Source organism: Syngnathus typhle, linkage group LG3 (genome assembly GCF_033458585.1).
Source record: "Syngnathus typhle isolate RoL2023-S1 ecotype Sweden linkage group LG3, RoL_Styp_1.0, whole genome shotgun sequence".
NCBI classification, from domain to species: domain Eukaryota; kingdom Metazoa; phylum Chordata; class Actinopteri; order Syngnathiformes; family Syngnathidae; genus Syngnathus; species Syngnathus typhle.
Window position 1 is genome coordinate 19,155,529 of NC_083740.1, and position 21,111 is coordinate 19,176,639.

The 21,111-nt window shown below is 39.1% G+C and overlaps 1 protein-coding gene across 1 annotated transcript in view; it reads left to right on the top strand.

Annotated features, from left to right (window-relative positions):
- The window catches only part of LOC133151189 (collagen alpha-1(XVII) chain-like), a 27,417-nt gene continuing 6,306 nt past the window's right edge, over positions 1-21,111 (top strand). The window contains exons 1-35 of the mRNA XM_061273995.1: positions 1-158; positions 5,630-6,018; positions 6,116-6,163; positions 6,255-6,308; positions 7,824-7,871; positions 7,970-8,356; positions 8,546-8,662; positions 9,565-9,666; positions 9,742-9,828; positions 9,978-10,028; positions 10,495-10,665; positions 10,787-10,867; positions 11,419-11,499; positions 11,596-11,640; positions 13,256-13,384; positions 13,470-13,757; positions 13,850-13,888; positions 13,978-14,004; positions 14,090-14,116; positions 14,287-14,349; positions 14,515-14,619; positions 14,697-14,741; positions 15,025-15,078; positions 15,227-15,289; positions 15,505-15,549; positions 17,308-17,343; positions 17,599-17,634; positions 17,702-17,824; positions 17,957-18,058; positions 18,167-18,238; positions 19,034-19,084; positions 19,159-19,221; positions 19,472-19,531; positions 19,992-20,018; positions 21,006-21,050. Of these exons, the coding sequence (XP_061129979.1) occupies positions 5,769-6,018; positions 6,116-6,163; positions 6,255-6,308; positions 7,824-7,871; positions 7,970-8,356; positions 8,546-8,662; positions 9,565-9,666; positions 9,742-9,828; positions 9,978-10,028; positions 10,495-10,665; positions 10,787-10,867; positions 11,419-11,499; positions 11,596-11,640; positions 13,256-13,384; positions 13,470-13,757; positions 13,850-13,888; positions 13,978-14,004; positions 14,090-14,116; positions 14,287-14,349; positions 14,515-14,619; positions 14,697-14,741; positions 15,025-15,078; positions 15,227-15,289; positions 15,505-15,549; positions 17,308-17,343; positions 17,599-17,634; positions 17,702-17,824; positions 17,957-18,058; positions 18,167-18,238; positions 19,034-19,084; positions 19,159-19,221; positions 19,472-19,531; positions 19,992-20,018; positions 21,006-21,050 (3,022 nt within the window). The 5' untranslated portion in view covers positions 1-158; positions 5,630-5,768. The remainder of the gene's footprint in view (positions 159-5,629; positions 6,019-6,115; positions 6,164-6,254; positions 6,309-7,823; positions 7,872-7,969; positions 8,357-8,545; positions 8,663-9,564; positions 9,667-9,741; positions 9,829-9,977; positions 10,029-10,494; positions 10,666-10,786; positions 10,868-11,418; positions 11,500-11,595; positions 11,641-13,255; positions 13,385-13,469; positions 13,758-13,849; positions 13,889-13,977; positions 14,005-14,089; positions 14,117-14,286; positions 14,350-14,514; positions 14,620-14,696; positions 14,742-15,024; positions 15,079-15,226; positions 15,290-15,504; positions 15,550-17,307; positions 17,344-17,598; positions 17,635-17,701; positions 17,825-17,956; positions 18,059-18,166; positions 18,239-19,033; positions 19,085-19,158; positions 19,222-19,471; positions 19,532-19,991; positions 20,019-21,005; positions 21,051-21,111) is intronic.

Below are 21,111 nucleotides of genomic sequence, written 5' to 3' on the forward strand. Positions count from 1 at the left end.
CGCCCCCCCTTGCCTACTTTGTTCGAACTTGTCAGGTATGAGTCAGGCAACTTATACATAAAATCACCAGACATTTGCAAGGAAGAGCACGGCATTTTTTCAGCACTTCCACTTAAGAGCTAGAAGGAAATAACATAATTCGAGAAATGATCTGAGAGGTAAGTATATGTTTTTATATTTTATTTATTTATATTTTTTCTCCTTACACGATAAAAATTGCTTAAAGTTAAGTCTGAAACATGTTAATGTAGAATGTCGTCTGAATGTTTCTGAAGTAAAAAAACAGAGATTTACATCAAAATAATGATACAATTGCAGCCAAAATGCATTTTGCAATAATGTTGCTGTTCAGTTGTATTTAAATTTACATGTCAATATGAGGCAGCACACTGCAGCCTATATAAGTGTTGGAAAAGTCTCTGTTCAGATATTTGCCTGTCACACTCCCAAGATAAAAATGGCGAAAATATGTATTTTAAGGATTAAAACTTAAGTTCAAAATGCAAGCAAAGTCGCTAATAATTACATACGTATGTTCTGATGTGTGTGACTTTGTCGTGGACCAAGTTTTTCATCTTTTTTTTTGATCACATCACGTTTTAAATAGCAAACAACATAAAGTATACAGCAGTATCATTTCATTTCTAAAAGTTTTACAACAAACTGTTGTGTTGCAGCTTTTGCATCGTCTTTCAAATACGCAGTTTCATTATTTCTGGCAAATAAGAGTCTGGTGTTTGATACAAGGCGTATCATTAAATAAAATAATGCCGACAAGTACAGTCGAAGAGTGGATTTTTATTTCAACAACGATAACCATATATGAGTGTGTTTGTTCATGTAGTGAGTGTGCAATATACCAAGTTTTGAGTTTTGCTGTAATAACTTACCGTTTTTTTCCATGTATAATGTGCAAAATTTAACTACCGTTTTTTTCCGTGTATAGTGCGCCCCCATGTATAGTACGCACCCCTAACAATGGCATGCTGATGCTGGAAAAAAGCTTGTACCCATGTATAATACGCACCCAATTTTTATGAATTTTTTAAAAAAAAAAATGTAATTTTTTTTTTTTTTTTTTTTTTAAGTCCCAAAGATCGTCACATACGCAGGGAGGCAATGGGTCCCATTTTTATAGTCTTTGGTATGGTCTTAACTGGGCTGGATGTCATTTTTTTTGTTGGCGTTGATTTCTCCGACTGCCCCTAAACGCACCACGGCGCTCCGTGCGCGCATGGGCTGCGGACGTGAAAAAGGCGGCTCTGTATGGGAGAGACGTTGAAGAGGAATAAAAACACCCTTGGAAACCAAAACTTGCCCCTCGTCGTGACTCGGAGCCGCAACAAATGTTTCGGATTTGTGTAGGGTACATTGTGACAGCAAACGAGCAGGTGATCGAGCAAGCCTTGTCTGATACGAGAGCATTGCGGTCGTATGGAGCGTGTTTGAAGTGAACAGCAGAGACGAAAGGAACAAGGCAAAGTGTTGTGAAATAAAATATTACCTGTAATACGCATTTTGTTATTTGCTGATTGAAACTGCTAATTAAACTGTGAATTGAAACTAATAGGTGGAGAACTGAACTCTCGCTCTTTATATAGCTGACGTGTCTTGCGCAACCGTTCTGCGCATCTGTAATGGCGGCCTCCGTATGACGTCCGGTCCGCGATGGAGATTAAAAAACAAACAATATTTGACAATAACACACCATCAAGGATTGCACCATCGCATCAAACGATGTGTCGTCAATTATGAATTTTACTAAGTGTGTTGGGCAGGATGGCTGAATGCGATGCGCGATTGACAACAAACAAGAAGAAAGGTGAGTTTTATTTCGGGGGAGATTTGTCATGTCTTGTCCCCAGTTTTGCTATGTGTCTAGGTTGCCATAGTTTCTGTTCGTGTCACCCCGCTCTTCCTGTGTCACCTCAATCGATGTAACGTGTTTTGTATTTAAGTCCTGTCTGCCCCTCGCTCACCGTTGGATCATTGCATGTGTTACTGTCATTCTGTTCCTGTCTTTGGTAATGTCACCCTGTCTTTTTGTTCCACGACTTTGTCGGTCAGTCCTGTTGTTGGTTTTGTTGTACCATGACTTTCTTTAAAAAAAAAAAAAATAAAATAAAAAATTAAAAAAAGAAAATTCAAATTTTTTTTTTGTACCCATGTATAATACGCACCCCAGATTTTAGGACAATAAATTAGTAAAATATTGCGCACTATACACGGAAAAAAACGGTAATTTATTGTCCTAAAATCTGGGGTGCGCATTATACATGGGTACAATTTTTAAATATATATATATATTTTTAAATTTTTTTGTAAGAAAATCATGGTACAACAATTTTTGAAGAAAATCTTGTCACGGATGGAGTGTGGAAAGGAGCAGGGCGACCAAGTGCAGCTTGGACCAGGGTTCATTGGAGGAACTCAAAACACAGACTTGGTAAACTAACATAACTCTCTAACAAAACCAACAACAGGACTGACCGACAAAGACGTGGAACAAAAAGACAGGGTGACATTACCAAAGACAGGAACAGAGACCTGTGTTATTGTCAAATATTGTTTGTTTTTTAATCTCCATCGCGGACTGGACGTCATACGGAGGCAGTATCACTACGCATGCGCACTATAGATCCGATGCGAATAGTCCTCTTCTTGACTGACAATGAATGTGATAGTTTAATACAATCAGCAAATAACAAAATGCGTATTACAACACTTTGCCTTGTTCCTTTTGTCTCTGCTGTTCACTTCAAACATGCTCCATACAAACGCAATGCTCTCGTATCAGACGCTTGCTCGATCACCTGCTCGTTTGCTGTCACAATGTACCCTACACGGCTCCGAGTCACGACGAGGGGCAAGTTTTGGTTTCCAAGGGTGTTTCTATTCCTCTTCAACTTCTCTCCCATACAGAGCCGCCTTTTTCACATGTCCGCACGTCACTTTCCTCTTTTCATTTTAAACGAACTGATCGCGGTGGTGCCTTTACGGGCAGTCGGAGAAATCAACGGCAACAAAAAAAATACATCCAGCCTACTTAAGACCGTACCAAAGACTATAAAAATGGGACCCATTGCCTCCCTGCTTGGCACTCAGCATTAAGGGTTGGAATTGGGGGGTTAGATCACCAAATGATTCCCGAGCGCGGCGCCGCTGCTGCTCTCTGCTCCCCTCTCCCCCAGGGGATGGATCAAAATCACATGGGGATGGGTCAAATGCAGAGGACAAATTTCCCCACACCCAGATGCGTGTGTGACGATCATTGGGACTTAAAAAAAATAAAAACTTTGGGTGCGTATTATACATGGGTACAGGCTTTTTTCCAGCATCGACATGCCATTTTTAGGGTGCGTATTATATATGGCGGCGCATTATACATGGAAAAAAACGGTAATTTACAAGTTCCAATGTATAACACCAACATATGAAAAAAAAAAAAGTTCTTGTAGCATATGGATATAGAATTGGTTTTAAAATCAAACAAAGAAACACTTTTTATAACAACATAAACAGGGTGAAGCAACTGCATGTAATGGACATGACTATTATTTTGAGACAGCCAGGCAGACAGACAGACAATTAGACAGACAGACGGACAGACAGAAACATTCATCCTCAGACATGTTTCAACAGTAATCACCAAATACTGTAGGACCTTGTTTAAAGTAAAATACTTTTCTGAAGCAAACCAAAAGCCACACCCTTTGCCAGCTTGTGGTGAGCACTTTTAATAAGCTGCATGTTAGGTTCTGAAAAACCTTTGCCCTGGAGTCACAAATACAAAAGGAAGTATCGTGACACCAACATGGGGGAATTTATTAAAAAAGACTGAGTCAGATCTTTGTCTCAGGTATTATTAAACTTAAAGTTTAAAGTTTTATTTTTACATTTAACCTGTCCAATTTTTGATCTGCTTTTCCTCACAAGGGTTGCAAGCACGCCGGAGCTTATCACTGCTGACAATAGGCCTTGAACTGGTTGGCAGCACATATAGACAAACATGAGCACTTGCACGCTTAGGGGAAATTTGGAGTCGACCATACCTACATGTTTTGGAACATGAGGAAACCCACGCAGGCACGGGCAGAACATGCAAACTCCACACAGGAAGGCCAGAGTGGGCATCAAACCCTTCACCTCTGAACTGTGGGGTGTACGTGCTAACCAGTCAACCACCGTGCCACGTCTTTTATACATTTTGAATATAAAAAGTACATAAACTATTTCCCCCTCAGACTGCTAGCATTAGTTTGTCATGTACAGTAGTTCACTCATCTGACCAGGCAATGTGGGTACATTTCCTACTCAGTAACAGTGTCAACGTGACTGTGATGTCTTTGTATGTGCCCTGTCATTGATTGGAGGATAAGTGGCAAAAACGTGTTCACAGTGTTTGTGTTACCACACAACACAACAGGAGTGAACTGAATAATTCCCAGATCAAAACAATGCATGTGGGAGGGGTTTTTCTTTTCCTGGAGTGTATCATCATGAGACATCATATTATAACTGCCTAAATGTAACATTATATACTATATTTTTGGAAACAAATATTACACCATGATTATATTTACATTCATAATTATCCATCCATCCATTTTCTGTACTGCTTGTCTCCATGGGGGTCACGGGCGTGCTGGAGCCTATTCCAGCAGTCATCGGGCAGTAGGCGGGGTTAACCAATGGATCACCCATTCATAATTATTGTAACTATTATAATAGAGGGCTGCACAGTGGCGCTGTGCGGGTTCGAGGTTCAATTCCGGCTTCGGCCCTCCCTGTGTGGAGTTCGCATGTTCTCTTCATGCCTGTGTGGGTTTTCTCCGGGTGCTCCAGTTTCCTCCTACATCCCAAAAACAAGCATGGAAGGCTGATTGAGCATTGCCAGTTCAGGGTGTCACCCGCCTACTGCCCGATGACTGCTGGAATAGGCTCCAGCACGCCTGTGACCCCCGTGGGGAAAAGCGGTACGGATAATGGCTGGATGTATTATAGTAGAGTTTTTATTTTGTGTGATAACAGAGTAACAAAAGCAGCACCAACAGCAATGCGTCCTTTCTTCTCTTCACAGCCTAAAAAGGGAATGACTGTTTTCCCCGTGCCTACCTTTTCATGACTAACAGTGTCAGACACAAACATCATTTGTGAAGCTTTTAATTCGTGCTTAAAAAACTAAATGGATATTACTAAAGTTGAAGTTTGTCTTTTTTCTCAAGAGATGTGTTGTGTTATCATGCATAAACACCTGTTGTGAATTTTGCTGTTCAGGTCTTTGTTAGAGAACGGCAAAATCATATCAAAATCTTTTTGGTTTTGGCTGGTAATCAAAACAAGTCTTCGCCTGGGCAGCAACCATGACGGATACTTCTTTGTTAAGCCGATACTTGTGGCGACTTTAAATCTTTTTATTTAGCCAATCCAAAGTGCTAAATATTGTAAAACAAAGATAATGACGGTATTATAAAACATGTCTGTTATCGTTGTCAGTGCTGGTTTGAACTTGAAATTGGCAAATAGCTACAGTATAAGTCATCCTAAGCCCGAGGCTATGTCTTGTCAATGATTCAATAAGACTCAATAATAAGATGATGGAACATTTGATGTTCTTCTCTCCCTCTAGGTAATCGTTCCCCATCTGCTGAAGCAAAAAACATACTGTTTGGATCAGCGAAGGTACCTTAGGCAAAATCTTCACCACTCAAGGACCATTGTTGGCAGTCTCATCAGGCGAAGGGAGTCCAATAGCTCCAAACGCTATAATGAGTTCAGGGGCGGGTTTACGCTCTGGGTTCGGGTCATCTGGCATGTCTTCGGGGTTTGTGACGGTTGAAGATAAGAGAGAAGGGAGTCCTGGTACTGTCACCTTTACAAAGGTGTCCAAAACCTACAGTGCCGATGGATTTGGGAATTCAACGAGAGGCTCAACATCGGCAGTTGCCTCGTCTCCTATTTTGAAGGAGAGGAAGTTCATGACCACAATGGCAGCGAGTCATTCTGATGTTTTTGACGGTTAGTCATATTTTGTTTTTTCTTCCAAGATTCATCTGTTCATGCATCCATTTTTTTTTGAGAGAATGAACACATTTGCTGTGCTGACATGTTTCAGGGAGTGCAAGTACAGACTCATCTCCAGAGTATTCCAGAAAGGAGTTTGGTGAGTGAGTCACAGTGAATCACTTAATTAAAAAAACTACTAATGTTGGTGCTAATGTATTCAAACTGCCAATCTTTCTCTTTTGTCTTAGGCTCCTCAAAGGCAATGTCAGGTTCCACCCCACGGGGGAGATCTCAGAGTCGAGGTACATGTGAGGCTATGAAAGCAGCAAAGTGGTACTATGGGAAAAAATATTAAATTAAATATATTAGATCTTATATGGAAATTCAATTTTATATTGAAAAAAGTGAGCATCAACTACTGAGGTAGACTGTAGGCAAAAACCACAGTACTCTCATACTGTATACTTTTAATACACAATATCACAAAGTAAAATATAAAATCACACAGGCAGGAGACAGAGGACAAAACCATATTAAGGCAGTTTCAGCAATCATGCATAAATTGTGTGAGCTGGCAGGATTAAGTAAGTAGATGGCAATGAATGGCCTTTTTTTCAGAATCCTGAAAATGTTTGAAAACTTTATCCACACTTCACTTGTCGGTGCTTGAGGGGGGAGAATAATGGCGTGCATCTGGTCATGTTTATGTTAGCCACCATGTTGGCGCTTCCTTATTCAACTGTGGTCAACGCCAAAAGTAGCATGATTTGTACACTACACGCTCCAGTAGAACCAACAGCCATATATATCACTGGGTGCCTTCTCCAGATTGCATATGTTTCAGATCTCTTCCGTATTTTAGTGTTTAAGTCAAAATGTATTTTTAGCTCAGAGTTTTGGGCTTTTCGTTCCTTTATGCCTTGACAGTCCAAACATTTCTTTGTACCTTGTATTAATTAAAAGAAATTGGGGCAAAATGATGAAAATATTTAAACAATTACCGTTTTTTTCCGTGTATAGTGCGCAAAATTTAACGAATTTATTGTCCTAAAATCTGGGGTGCGCATTATACATGGGTACAAAAAGTTTTTAATTTTTTTTTTTAATTTTTATTTTTTTATTTTTATTTTTTTTAGAAAACAAAACCAACAACAGGACTGACCGACAAAGTCGTGGAACAAAAAGACAGGGTGACATTACCAAAGACAGGAACAGAAAGCAAACAGACATCATGACAGTAACACATGCAATGATCCGACGGTGAGCGAGGGGCAGACAGGACTTAAATACAAAACACGTTACATCGATTGAGGTGACACAGGAAGAGAGGGGCGACGCGAACAGAAACTATGGCAACCTAGACACATAGCAAAACTGGGGACGAGACGTGACAAATGTCCCTCGAAATGAAACTTGAAATCACCAAGTTTTGGTTTCCAAGGGTGTTTTTATTCCTCTTCAACGTCTCTCCCATACAGAGCCGCCTTTTTCACGTCCGCACACCTCTTTCCCGTGCGCGCACGGAGCGCGGTGGTGCGTTTATGGGCAGTCGGAGAAATCAACGCCAACAAAAAAAATTACATCCAGCCTAGTTAAGACCATACCAAAGACTATAAAAATGGGACCCATTGCCTCCCTATGATCATTGGGACTTAAAAAAAAAAATAAATAAATAAATAAATCATTAAAAAAAATTCATAAAAATTAGGTGCGTATTATACATGGGTACAGGCTTTTTTCCAGCATCAGCATGCCATTTTTATACATGGGGGCGCACTATACACGGAAAAAAACGGTACGTGAATTTTCTCTTTCAGAGAGTGCGATCCGAGCCAGGCTTCAAAGCGCTTCTGATTCAGCAAGTTGTGAGTACCATGTTTCACATGTAAAGATGATTACCACAAGTACCACATGGTCACTTTGCTCTTACAGTATTTGTTTGCTTTTAACAACCACTTGGCAGGGACTGAACTGGATGACGTGAAGCGTCTGCTGAAAGGAAGTCAGTCTGAGAGCACCAGCACCGGTCAGTCCCCAAACAACTCTTTGCCCATTCCAAAGAAGGCCAGCGTGGAAACAAGAACCATATCTGAGACCACCAGCACCATTAAGTCTCCAAACAACTCATTGCCCATTCCCAAGAAGGCCAGTGTGGAAACTAGAACCATTTCTGAGAGCACGAGCACCATTCACCCTCCTAACCACTCGTTTGTCATACCCAAAAATACCAGTGGGGACACAAGGATTGTGTCTGAGAGTATCAGCACTATTCATTCCCCAAACAGCTTGCTGACTATCCCCAAGATCACGAGTGTGGAGACCCGGATGGGGACGGAGAACTCAAAATCAGGTTGAGTTTACTATTGTCAAGTAATTCTGCATTCATTTCAGAATTTTTTTTTTCTCTGATTCCGACAGGACAGTAAATAAGACTGTCCATTCCTTGAGCTTTTCATATCATTTACTTCCAAAATCATTGCCCTTGATAACAAGAAACGTCAAAAGTTCTCATGTTTGTCAACCGTCATGTCCACACCAGGTCTGTTAACAGGCCCAGATCAGTTTGGTGGTATTTGGCCTGGAAGTGTTAACAGCAGCTACAGCTTCAATCCAAACCCCAACAACCTAACCACCACATCTACCGTTTACCACTCAGGTCAGTCAGGTAATGTACAGTCTGATATCATACTGGGCATCACCGTGGTGAACTGCTTAGCATCGTTGATCCACTCTTGAAGTAAACTCTAACACGTTGACAGTCGTCCATTGATAAATGTGATGTAAATTATGTCTGTTCTACTTTATTAGGTTATACGTATTTGCTACGATTACGTTAATGACCAAAATTGTCATAGTTTCTTAAATATTGAGTTCTGTTATAATTGCTAATCACTGTAGAGTTGTTACTTTTTTCATACAATTTTGGGTATACACATTTGGCAGAGATGACAAATCCAAGTACAGAAGGTAAAAACCCTGCCTTCTACTGAATCGTCAGGTAAACGAGCTTACCTGCCATTCTATTGAATATATTGAATATACCCACTATCATTTTTGGGCTAGAATATTTTGAACTCTGTGGAACCTTTTCGGTTTATCTAGTCAACAATATATGCATTAAGTATAGACAGTATACTGAAGTAGTTTTTAAAGGGGAAGTTAACCCCCCAATTCTTTTCATAATAACGTTCTGTGCATCCCAACTAGTCAAAACACAGTGTTCTGATTAATCTTTTGTTTGTGTAATATGAATTAAACAGGAAAAATCCACCTATTTTGCCACTCGCTGTCGACTGACAAAGACATCACAAAACGACCACCCCCTGACATGGATAAAAAAGCGGATGTTTTGCTGTTTAACTTATATTCCAGAAATTCAATGTTGATCACAATGCTGTGTTATAGACTAGTGAGGCACATACAACATATATAACTATAAAGAAAATGTTGGGATTCACTTCCCCCTTAAGACATGATACACACCCGAAACAAATGTCTGTTTTGGTATTTTACTCTATTAACAGTATTTGATCTGTTGTTTGATATTGCTACATATAGGCGGAAGTCGAGGTGGACAAGGAGGTGTCGTAGGGGGTGTTCGCAACAATATGGTCCTAAGCTCTCCCCCTGTGCACAGTGGCCTATCCGTCAGCAGCACCAGTGAGCCTTTCTTGTCATAACTTTGCCATGATTTGTCCTAGTCCACAAACTATAAGTGTTTTTTCTTTCAATCAGTGCCAGTGTATGGTGTTCAGAATAACCTGATCAGTACCAATACCAGCCCTGCTGTCTTCTCTCCAGCTGGAACAAACACTGACACAGGTAACGTAATTAAGTCTAGAGATATTTTCAGTATTTAAATACTCTATGTAATACATAAAGACAAAACCATATTAAGGATCTGAGGAATTTTATTGTTTAAGTTATAGCTTTACTACTAACTACCCATCCACACTTTTCCTTTTTTTCAGTTTATGGTGTGCAGAAAAATGTCTCTAGCCCTGCAATCAGCACAACCAAAGGTAAGAAATTTATTATCGCAGTTACTCATAGAATCTCGACTTTGCAGGAAAATGAGCACTTTTGTTTCCGTTAAAAAGTATCTAATTTCAACAAAATACAATGCATTTTTCGCACACTCAAAAGAGGTCCCACTGGTCTGCTTTGGGCAAAAAAAATGATTTATGATTTATGTCAAGTGGTAAGAACCATGTATTAAAGTAGACTGTATTGCATTATTCTCTTGCAACAACTTTTTTTATCTATGTGTGCGTAAATTTCTGAACCTAAAACAACAACAACAAGCTCATCAAGAATGGGCATACCACAAACACTTGGACAGTACCAGTGGTTACTGATATAGTGGATTGTGCAAAAGCTGACTTTTTACCTGTGCGAGTTCATGTTAGCTAGTTTTTCAGTAATGCAAAATTTTGTTCTTCATAAACTATTACACCTACTGTATATTTTCATGCGTGTATCATGCAGTGCGTCCCCGCAGTCCTTCTATTGATGAGCCTTTGGACAAAGATTTTACATTTGCGATGGTAGAAAAGGACAAAACACCTATCAAGAAGGAGACAGAGCGACTGGTCACGACCAAAGACACTGGCAAACAATTCGTGTCTACTGCTCCTGCAACTTCTTCAATGTCTACTGGTACCCAATGACACTTACAGCAAGCTTATTTTAGCTAGATGAAACAAGCAAATATTTATATTGAAAATTTTCAATGCAATTCTGTTATCATGGATGATGATTGCTCTGCGTTCTCTTCTAGCTGCCTACTCTGATGATTCATTGATGAGGGAGAAACACAATTTTTCAATGAGCACAATGAATGATGAAAGGAATGCTAAAGGTATACCACAGTACTTAAAACTTTGGATTATGGGACATGAGATCTTTTTTTTTTTTTTTTTTTTAATAGTCACTCATTGTTTGATTTCCCACAGCTGCACTTCTGAAATTTGGCTCGTAAGATAAAGGTGGTACATAAATCAGTGCCAGTGTTTAAATTTTTATCATGATCTGTTTGATGACTGTCCTAGAAAATCACAATATTCTATTATGTGCTATTATGAGCAGCACCACAAGGTACTTATTTGATCCTCGCAGGCACCATGTTGTTGACCCTACTGTAAATCTTGCTGTTAGTTCAACTCAAATCTTCAAGATTGATTGCGATGATTAATTTATGTTTACACTAACTCAACATGGGTAACGTAGGTAATGAAGAATATGTGATTCGACTATAAATAACTCAGATATCTATCATTTAAGTTTGTGACTATTATTTTTCTTCTTATTAAAATGTATTACTATTATTATTTCTATTAATCTGAATTAGATGCGTTCATCTCTCATTGCAAAGATTGTGTAATCCTCCTTTTGCTCTGCGTTCTCTTCCAGCTACCTACTCTGATGATTCATTGATGAGGGAGAAATACAAGTTTTCAATGGGCACAATGAATGATGAAAGGGATGCCAAAGGTATACCACTGTACATAAAATATTTGCATTATGAGACATGAGGCCGTTTGTTTATTTATTTTTATTTACAGTCACTCATTGTTTGATTTCCCACAGCTGCCCTTCTGAAATACGGCTCAAAAGATAAAACTGGCTGCGCAGGTAAGTTGTTCCACAGTTCCACTGTAAAACATACGTAGGTCAGCGAACTTTTCGAAAATGAGAGCTACTTCTTGAGCACTGATTAATGTGAAGGGCGACCAATTTGATACGCATCTAAAATAACCAATCTGCTAAAAAAATTCCTTCAATAATGTTACTATGTCTTAATTAATAATATTCATTTTCCAACAGCTGTAGTGTAAATGATGTTGTATAAACAAATAGGTTTTATATGCTGCACTTTTTTCATAAATCAGTGCCAGTGTTTGCATTTTTAAATGATCAGTTTGACGACAATCACAATATTCTATAACTGATGAGGTATTTTTAAAACAGCCCCAGACCTACTCATTTGATCCTCGCAGGCACCATGTGGTGACCCCTGCAGTAAAGCCTGCTGATGTTCGTAAATCCTGCTGAGTTAGTACAACTCAAATGTTTGGAGAAAATTGATTGCATTTATTTATTTATTTATTTATTTATTTATTTATTTATTTATTTATTTATTTATTTATTTATTTATATATATATATATATATATATATATATATATATATATATATATATATATATATATATATATATATTTATATCATTTAGTGTAATAGCTCAGCCACTAGGTGGCAGTAGAGGTCAATGTTTATAGATTGTACTTCAGCTGAAATAGCTCATAGTTTGTTGTTTTCTTTAATATTAATAGGGACGATATGCTATGCAGAAGTGTACTGATAACAATTTTCGAAATAAATGAAAATGTTTATAGTCACGGCAAAATTTGGGGTGGGGGGTCTTAAAAGGAAATAATCGAGACGGGCAGGACTTTTGGCCAACATCAACAATAGTTACAAAATATAATCAAAAACATCATGTATGAGAATGTCCCAGCACAGGACTTGATCCCAAACCCAAATGTCCGAAGTTGGGGGTGCACCACACTGAGCTCCAGAGACAGGTTTGGTATTTAATCACGCAGTTTACAAAAAGCATTTAAAGTTTCTGAGGTTTCATCTCAAAAAGTCACAATTTTCTATACATTTATTTGAAAAATTCCGCTATCTGAATTCAACTTTGGACTGACTTAAAGTAGTCGGGGTTTCAAATGAGGAATTTGGATTCTATGCTTATTTTTTACCATAACAATTGGTTTAAAAAATTCAAATTATAGAATGTATGACCACCGGTTTTAGAACAAAGTTTCAAAGTAAGATTTAAAAGACGGTGCTTAAATTTTTTAACCTGATTTTTACTCATCAGTCATATGCAATGACGGCTCATGTTTTGGACTGACTTAAAGCAGTCAGGGTTTCAAATGAGGGTTTTGGATTCTATGCTTATTTTTTACCATAATTATAACACTTGGTTTAAAAAATTCAAATGATAGAATGTATGACCTCCGGTTTTAGAACAAAGTTTCAAAGTAAGATTTAATAATAGAATATTTGTCATTTTTCACATGTCCTGAGCGTTGTTAGTCACCTAAATGTTGAACAGAGGCTGTAATGTACCGAAGTCAAATTCCTTGTTTGGCACCCTCAAACATGGTGAATAAAAACTCTTGAGTCTTGTATCTTAAAAGGCGGTGCTTACATTTTTTAACCTGAGTTTTACTCATCAGACATATGCAATGACGGCTCATGTTTTGGCCTGAGCCGCTGCTGTCGCTGCAGTTGGTGGAAGTGGCTGCTGGGTATCCTGCTCGGCCTGCTCCTTCTTCTTGGTCTCCTCTTCGGGCTCATCGCTTTGAGTAACAAAAGACTTGCATCTAATTATACACCCACATCGATTTTATAGAAAGTGCCAGTGTGTCTCATTAATGTCTCTGGCCTCAGGTGAGGAAGTGAAACGTCTCAAGAAGCGAGTTGAAGCTGTAGAAGCCATCACCGGCACTACGTCAGCGAGGACAAGTCGTCTCTCCGGCTCCTCTGCCATCAACATTGCTGATCCGCTGGATTCTAAATACTCCGACAGGAGTTATTCTGGTTCCACACTGACTCACTCTGATAACGGAATTGGTTTAGGGACTGCAAGAGGGCCTGCAGCACATGGATCAGGAGAGGATTTGCAAAGAACTGTCCAGCAGTTGGTCAGAGCCGAATTACGCTCTGATGGTTTAAGAGGTTAGAAATACTTGATATATATGCAGTAGATATGATGGTGATAATGGTCATCGATGACTGTGGTATGAGATGAATTAAACATTTTTTTTTAGACTCGCTGAAAGGAGCTAAAGGAGACCCTGGAATGAAAGGTGTGTTTGCAAAACTAAAAAAATATATATTAACAATTTTTTATATAATTAGTTTTACATGCATCATGACTCACATTATCTCCTCATAGGTGATCCGGGTGTTCTTGGGCTTCAAGGTGAACATTCAATCAATCAAAATATTTGTGCAGTCATGATGTTACAGGAAGAACATGCAAGATATAAACATCTTATTTCTTGTAGGTGATCCCGGGTTCCCTGGCCTACCAGGTAAGAATTGGAGGCACAGTCCTTCCTGAATTGAAAGCACAGAATAAATTAGTTATGTCATGGTCATCCATTCTTTTGTCACAGGGTGTTGGTTGTGTTCGAATATTAACATGCCAAAGTTAATAAAGTGAACGGTGAGCATGCATTAAATACATTGTGTTATTCTTCAGGTCCTCCTGGACGAGCGGGCAACCCAGGAACAGAAGGGCCCAGGGGTCCAAAGGGAAACACAGGTAATTTTCATGTGTGCTGTGTAGTAATGAAGTAACCCTAATCCCAAATGTTCTCTTTATTTAAAAAAACATAAAACAAACACACGATTCATCCTCGATTGGAACACAATTAGCACACGCTGTTTGGTTTACCCACGAAGTATCGAAAGTATTTTGTATGAATAGGTGATCCAGGTCCTCAGGGATTTCCAGGTCAGAAGGGCTTGGACGGGCTGCTGGGCCCTCGCGGAGAAGCAGGGCCTCCAGGTTTTGGCTCAAAAGGAGAGAAAGGTAAGCAAGGCCGAATCTTTATAAAGTTTGATGCTATAAAGTGTTTGTTTCTTAATATTGAAACCCAACTTGGCCAGGCAATCCGGGACCCGTTGGTGCTCCTGGACAAGTGGGACAGAGAGGTAGGGGGTACTGTAAATGTCAATGTTTAATGATTGACCCACAGTGAAGAAAAATAAATAATGATAAAAAAAACTCAAATGGAAAAGTCAACACTTTTATTTCTGAGGTGTAGCGCACATCATCATTAATTCATCAGTGATTTGGAATACATATGCTATATGTGCAGGATGAGCAATGATAAGCGTAGTGTCACAGGAAGGCAATCAATCATTTGATTGATTGATTGATCGTTCAGTTCTGTGATTCAGACCGAATATTCATCAGAATATTGAATGTCTACAGGTGCTCCTGGTCTCAAGGGTTCCCAGGGTGATAGTGGATATCCAGGACAAAAAGGTTCCCTTTAAGGAATTCTATAGCCTTCATTTTATGTCTTATTTGCAAATGAACCTACTGAACCTATACTTACTAACAACAGTATTTGTAGAGTAAAGTTTACTGTTAAGCTAAAGAAGACTTTGTTTTCTGTGAATTTACACATTAGGAACACCAGGCTTACCAGGAACTAAGGGAGGCTTGGGACAGAGGGGACCGAGTGGCCCTGCAGGTATGTTTCTAAGAATGTGAATTTCCTCCAAGAACATGGACACTGTCAATTGTCTTTTTAAAATACCTACTAATGTCCATTTAGCTCCGCTTGGATGGCGTAGGGATGTCATTTATGCCAACATAAATCATTTGACTGTGATTCAATATATGAGAATAATGTCAATGTCAACATGTAAGGCTAAACAAAATAACTTGTTTTGACTGATCATTAAGGTGAACCTGGAAAAGAGGGACAAAAGGGCTCTAAGGGAACTGCAGGTGAGCAAAAAACAAATTATCTGAAAACGTATGCATCACGTTGATAAATGATTCCGTTTTACGTCTTACTCATTCAGTTGTGGTCTATATAACGTGGAACAGCAATGCTTTTGTCTGAATTCCTCGTTTAGCATCACAAGTCCCCCTTTTATACTTGTTCTGAGGTACGGTCTCTTTAAATGCAAATGAGAGACTTCACACCCCACTCCCTCCAGGCTGCAAGATATGCTCCTCCCGTTACGGGCGTCATATTTGTAGTTTTTTTTTTGGTAGCCCTTACTTGCACTGCAAACTTTTTGATTGATTAAAAGATGTCAACGGTAGAAGACTTGTCCATACATACATAACACGCAACAAAATAAATTCCCTCACAATGTTTATGAACACGTCTTGTAAACAGGCATTGCAATCAAGTTAACCAGTAAGCTATTGCTAGCGTTAGCGAGAAGCTAACAAATGCATTTAACACATTACAACCAGGGCTGTGGACTCGGTCGGATTTTTGCACCTAGTCCGAGTCCGAGTCCGAGTCCGGCCTCTTGACCACGAGTCCGAGTCCGGCTGTCCATTTTTTCTGTTAATTCATGTGACTGCTTAGTCTTTATTCAAGGCTAATTTAGATCAAAATCTGAATAATTACAACAGTTTTGTGATGGCTTTGTCTTTATTAAACATATAAACAAATACAATAAACAGATACTTTCAAGTTTTAATCATTAATTACACCATTATAGCGCAGACATTTATCTAAACACAAATAATTAGTGACGACCCCACAACTATCGAAACACATCAATGATATAAGCTGGGTGACATAATCGTCCCTGACATTGGTACATCATGTAAACATTAGCCTAAGTGCAACTCAACGTGGCCGCATTGATCGTAACTTACGCTCCGTTTCCCCCCCAAATCTAGAGGCAAAACATTGTTCTCTCGCTGCTCCCGGGTTCTTCCATCTTGGCTGCGCGCGGGGCATTGTGGGTCTTGTACGTGCACGCACGCAGGCAGGCAGGCGCGGGCGCGCACGCAACAACTAAATTTGTCTTCATAACAAGCAAGCAGGGCTGTGGACAGTATTCCTACGTGCATTCTCAGCAGCATGATGAAAATAAAATCGAACATATTTTTTTTATTGTTGGACTCGGTGGACTCGGTCAAAATCAGCCCCGAGTCCGAGTCCGGCAAAAATGACCGAGTCCGACCGAGTTTGAGTCCCCGAGTCCGAGTCCACAGCCCTGATTACAACTACTCAAAATACACCCACAAGAAGTGAAAACATAGAGCGCACAGCTCTAAAATCAGCAGAAAGACTGACGCTAATGCTATGGAAACGAGTGCATCATAGACACGCAATATTCTGAAAGTGAAATACAGTTTATTGTTTTTGTGTCATCTCAAGCTTACCGCTTTAATGTGTCCGTCGTTTCCATAGATTGATGGAACTGAACCATCGACGAAACAAAGTATTTCGGCTAATCCTTCTCTATACTGACAAAAAGTTTCTGAAACACTCGTCCTTGAACAAGCAGGACTTTGCCCACAAATGTGAGAACAAATTAAATTTGACCAAGCACTTCTTTGAGGTTTTGATGCTGCGGTCGGTGCAATGAGTTGTTTGGAACATTTTGATCTCTCCACTTTGGCATCCTTGAGTTGTTTGGACTGCAAAAGTCTCTCTGAGTAATAAAGATGATGGATTTGCGAAACCGTTTTTTTTTGTTGTTTAATTAATAATATATGAACCCATTTCTGCAGGTGTTCCTGGAATACCAGGACAGCCTGGTGCAAAAGGTAAAAGACAAAAGCGATCACTCCTTATATTGTATCATTGAGTGTGAGTGAGGGGTTTACTTTCTTACTATGAAGAAATACAGACGCTGTTATACAAAGTGTGTGAATGTGTTAGTCAGGCATCATTATAAAACGTCAATATACTTAAATATAGAATGGCTCTATAAATTGAAGTTATGCTGCCCATTTTGCATATTTAATTGTTTGAATGTAAAATATGCTTCTAATCAAGAAAATCTCCAATCTGTCATTCAGGTGAAAGGGGTGCAGCTGGTCAAGTCATTTCTGCAGGTAGAACTACTGTACTTATTACATTGCAAACAGAAGGATGAATTAATTTACAAAATGACTAAATTCATTCATTTGTTTCTAGCTGGCTCCAGTACGGTGGCGATCCCGGGACCACCAGGACCAACTGGACCTCCAGGTCCCACTGGAGTTCCTGGTTTGTCTGGTCCCATGGGTCCAAATGGAAATCCTGGTATAATAAGTCATTGAAATATTTTGCTTATTAAGTTTTTTTAAGTCATGACAGATAACAGGAACAAGAAGATAATCACTGTACAATATACTATCATCATTGCTATAACACTAATGTGATGTAATCTTCAAGGTCCAAAAGGAGACCGTGGAGAGAAAGGTGACAGAGGTGAGAGAGGAGAAGCTGGCGTCAGCGTCTCAAGATCAGAAACGATCAGTTCAACACGAACCGGTAGTAAGTACCGCACCTGTTTCTTCGGTTCTAGTGTCACTCAAAGCCTGTATCAATATTAAAATGTTACATTCATATGTATAACCAACCCCCGTGACTCTTTTCAAACAGCTCTGTCATCATCGGCTGGACTTAGAGGCCCACCGGGACCTCCAGGGCCTCCTGGAGCCCCAGGTGCTCCTGGTAGGTTCAGAACCTCATAAGTTTATTACCCCTAAAATTGTAGTTACAGTTTACAAAGATTTAATTTATTTGGTGATAGCATAAAAAATAGCACAATAAAACTTCCTGTCACCATTCCATACAAACTTATTTTACTTATCTAATAGTAAAAAGGTCCAAAATCTTCTTAAAGCATCAGTCAGAAATATTCATTCGACATTATTTTTCCACTATCATGGTCAAGCACAGTCTGACTTTTCCACTATATTATATACTCTATCATCGTATATATGTATACTATGTAGGGCCTGGACTTGTCACTTATGGCAAGGTCGCCGAACAACTTCTGAGTGGAACCGTCAGTTCCTGGGGTAGGGTTGGGGATGGGGGAATAAATAAAAAATGCTCTATTAGTATTAGCAGAAGAGTTATCTTGCGCTTTATCAGCACAATACTTTGCTCAAAATGTTAATGTTGACTTGTGTTCATTTATTTGAAAACATTATTAAGAAGATGCTTTGCACTTGTTTTGCTCTAACTATGGAATTGTTGTGGGTTGAGCTTTACAATAGTCAGTCTTTGTATATGGTTCCATTCAATAAAACTCATTGAAATCTTTGGCGATTTTGACACGGAATGATCACCCCATCTCATCTGTGTGAACAAAATATTGAATCAATAATCTAAATTAATTGCCCAACAAAACAAGACAATGAATTGCTACTTATTCGTGCACACCACTAATAGCCCACTCTGAGTATTCACAAGCAATGTAGAATCTATATTGATGACGGTTCCTCTCTTTTGTCACAATAGGTGAGGGAAGAGAAGGTCCTACTGGGCGTAGAGGTCCACCTGGAGAGCCAGGTAAAGAAACATCAATATTTATACATTACTTACATTATTTTGTATTAGTTATTGACGATAAATGGGGTCAACAGGTATTGGAGTACCTGGACCTGCAGGGCCAAAAGGAGAGCCTGGCAGCTTTCAACCTTCATCTGGTTGGTGAAGTTTTTATCTATCTATCTATCTATCTATCTATCTATCTATCTATCTATCTATCTATCTATCTATCTATCTATCTATCTATCTATCTATCTATCTATCTATCTATCTATCTATCTATCTATCTATCTATCTATCTATCTATCTATCTATCTATCTATCTATCTATCTATCTAGCTAGCTAGCTATCTATCTATCTATCTATCTAGCTGTGATTTTCTAAGTCACCCCCCCCTTTTGCCTCAGGAACCTTCTTTGCTGGACCTCCAGGACCACCAGGACCTCCTGGACCCCAGGGCCCACAGGGTACACTTGAAAATCAAGCCAAAATCCTAACAAGCTGTACAGTTTAGTTAACAATTCTGTGTCCTGGTGTAGCCCAAAATCATTTTGAAATTGTCATATTATGGGGTTCTTCTTATTTCAATTCTGTTGTGACCATTAAAAGTAAAAGTCAATGACACCCAATTAGTCGACAGCATTAGAAACTAGCTCCAACCTGCCATTATTGTTCATTAATGTATTACAATACTGTGTTGGTAAAGCCAATGTAACAGTGATGGTACATTCTCTCTACCTTTTTAACTTTCGACACTAAACCAAACTGTACTGCCTTTTTTTTTTCTGAAATTTTTTCCAAAGTTTGTTATTGAACCATGGTTAATAGATGAAAGCTCTTTGTGGAATTAATGAATGGCTGTATGTTATACCGGAGTAGGACAGTTTGATTTGTTTGTAACATTGTATTTCTTATCATCATCATTAGGTGAGCGAGGACTCAGAGGTTACCAAGGTACGAAGATGAACATGCCTATTGTACCAATGTTACGTTCCCTCTTTAAAAAATAAAATTATATATATATATATATATATATATATATATAATATATATATTAGGGGTGTAAATCGCGGGTTTTGTCACGATACGATATAATATCGATATAAATAACTTCGATACGATATTTGCCGATATCTTAAAGTCTGCTGCGATTCAATCACGATATATCGCGATATAGTGCTCTACGATCGATTTTTTTTTTTTAATAAAAAATATAGAACAATATCCTGATTTATAACAATTCATACGCAAAATCAACAAGGTACTGCAAACTCTTTATTTAGGAAATTACAAGAGTATTGTAGTATACAAATTGCTTACTTTAACACTTAACTTTGATGTCGTCTTTAAATGTGCGGCGAGATTTGTGCTCCCTGAATATTTGATCACCGCATGGCAGGATTTACAAACTGCACGTGTCTTGTCCGTTGAGCCATCTTTTCTTTGGAATCCAAAGTGCTTCCAAACGAATGACTTGAAGCCTAAAGCGGAGCAAATTTCCTCGTCTTTTTGGACACTAGCCATAGCACCAGCCCAGGAGCCGCGTACTAGTTGTCGACTCCCCTTTCACGTGCCTGCTCTGCTCACAACACAACAACGCCGGGCGCACTGCTCCCGGAAAGAGGAAGCAAGCAACAATGAACTGGATTTCAAAATAAAGTCGCGTCTAATGTCCGAGGTCAAACACGGCGATATAAATCGATGTTTACCTTTAGCATCGATGCCAATAAATCGTAGAGCATAATATCGATTAATCGATGTGTATCGATGTATCGTTACACCCCTAATATATATATACATACGCACACACGCACACACACGCGCATACATACATGCATACGCACGCACGCGCACACACGCACGCACACACACGCACACACACACACACACACACACACACGCAGTATGTAATAAATACATCTTCCCTTCTATTTGTTTCAGGAGAACCAGGTCAGCCAGGGTTGGCAGGAATTCCAGGCGGATCAGGTATTAAAAGTCAGGTTTGTACAGTGGTGCCTTGACATAGGAGTGACATTTCAAGTTTCTC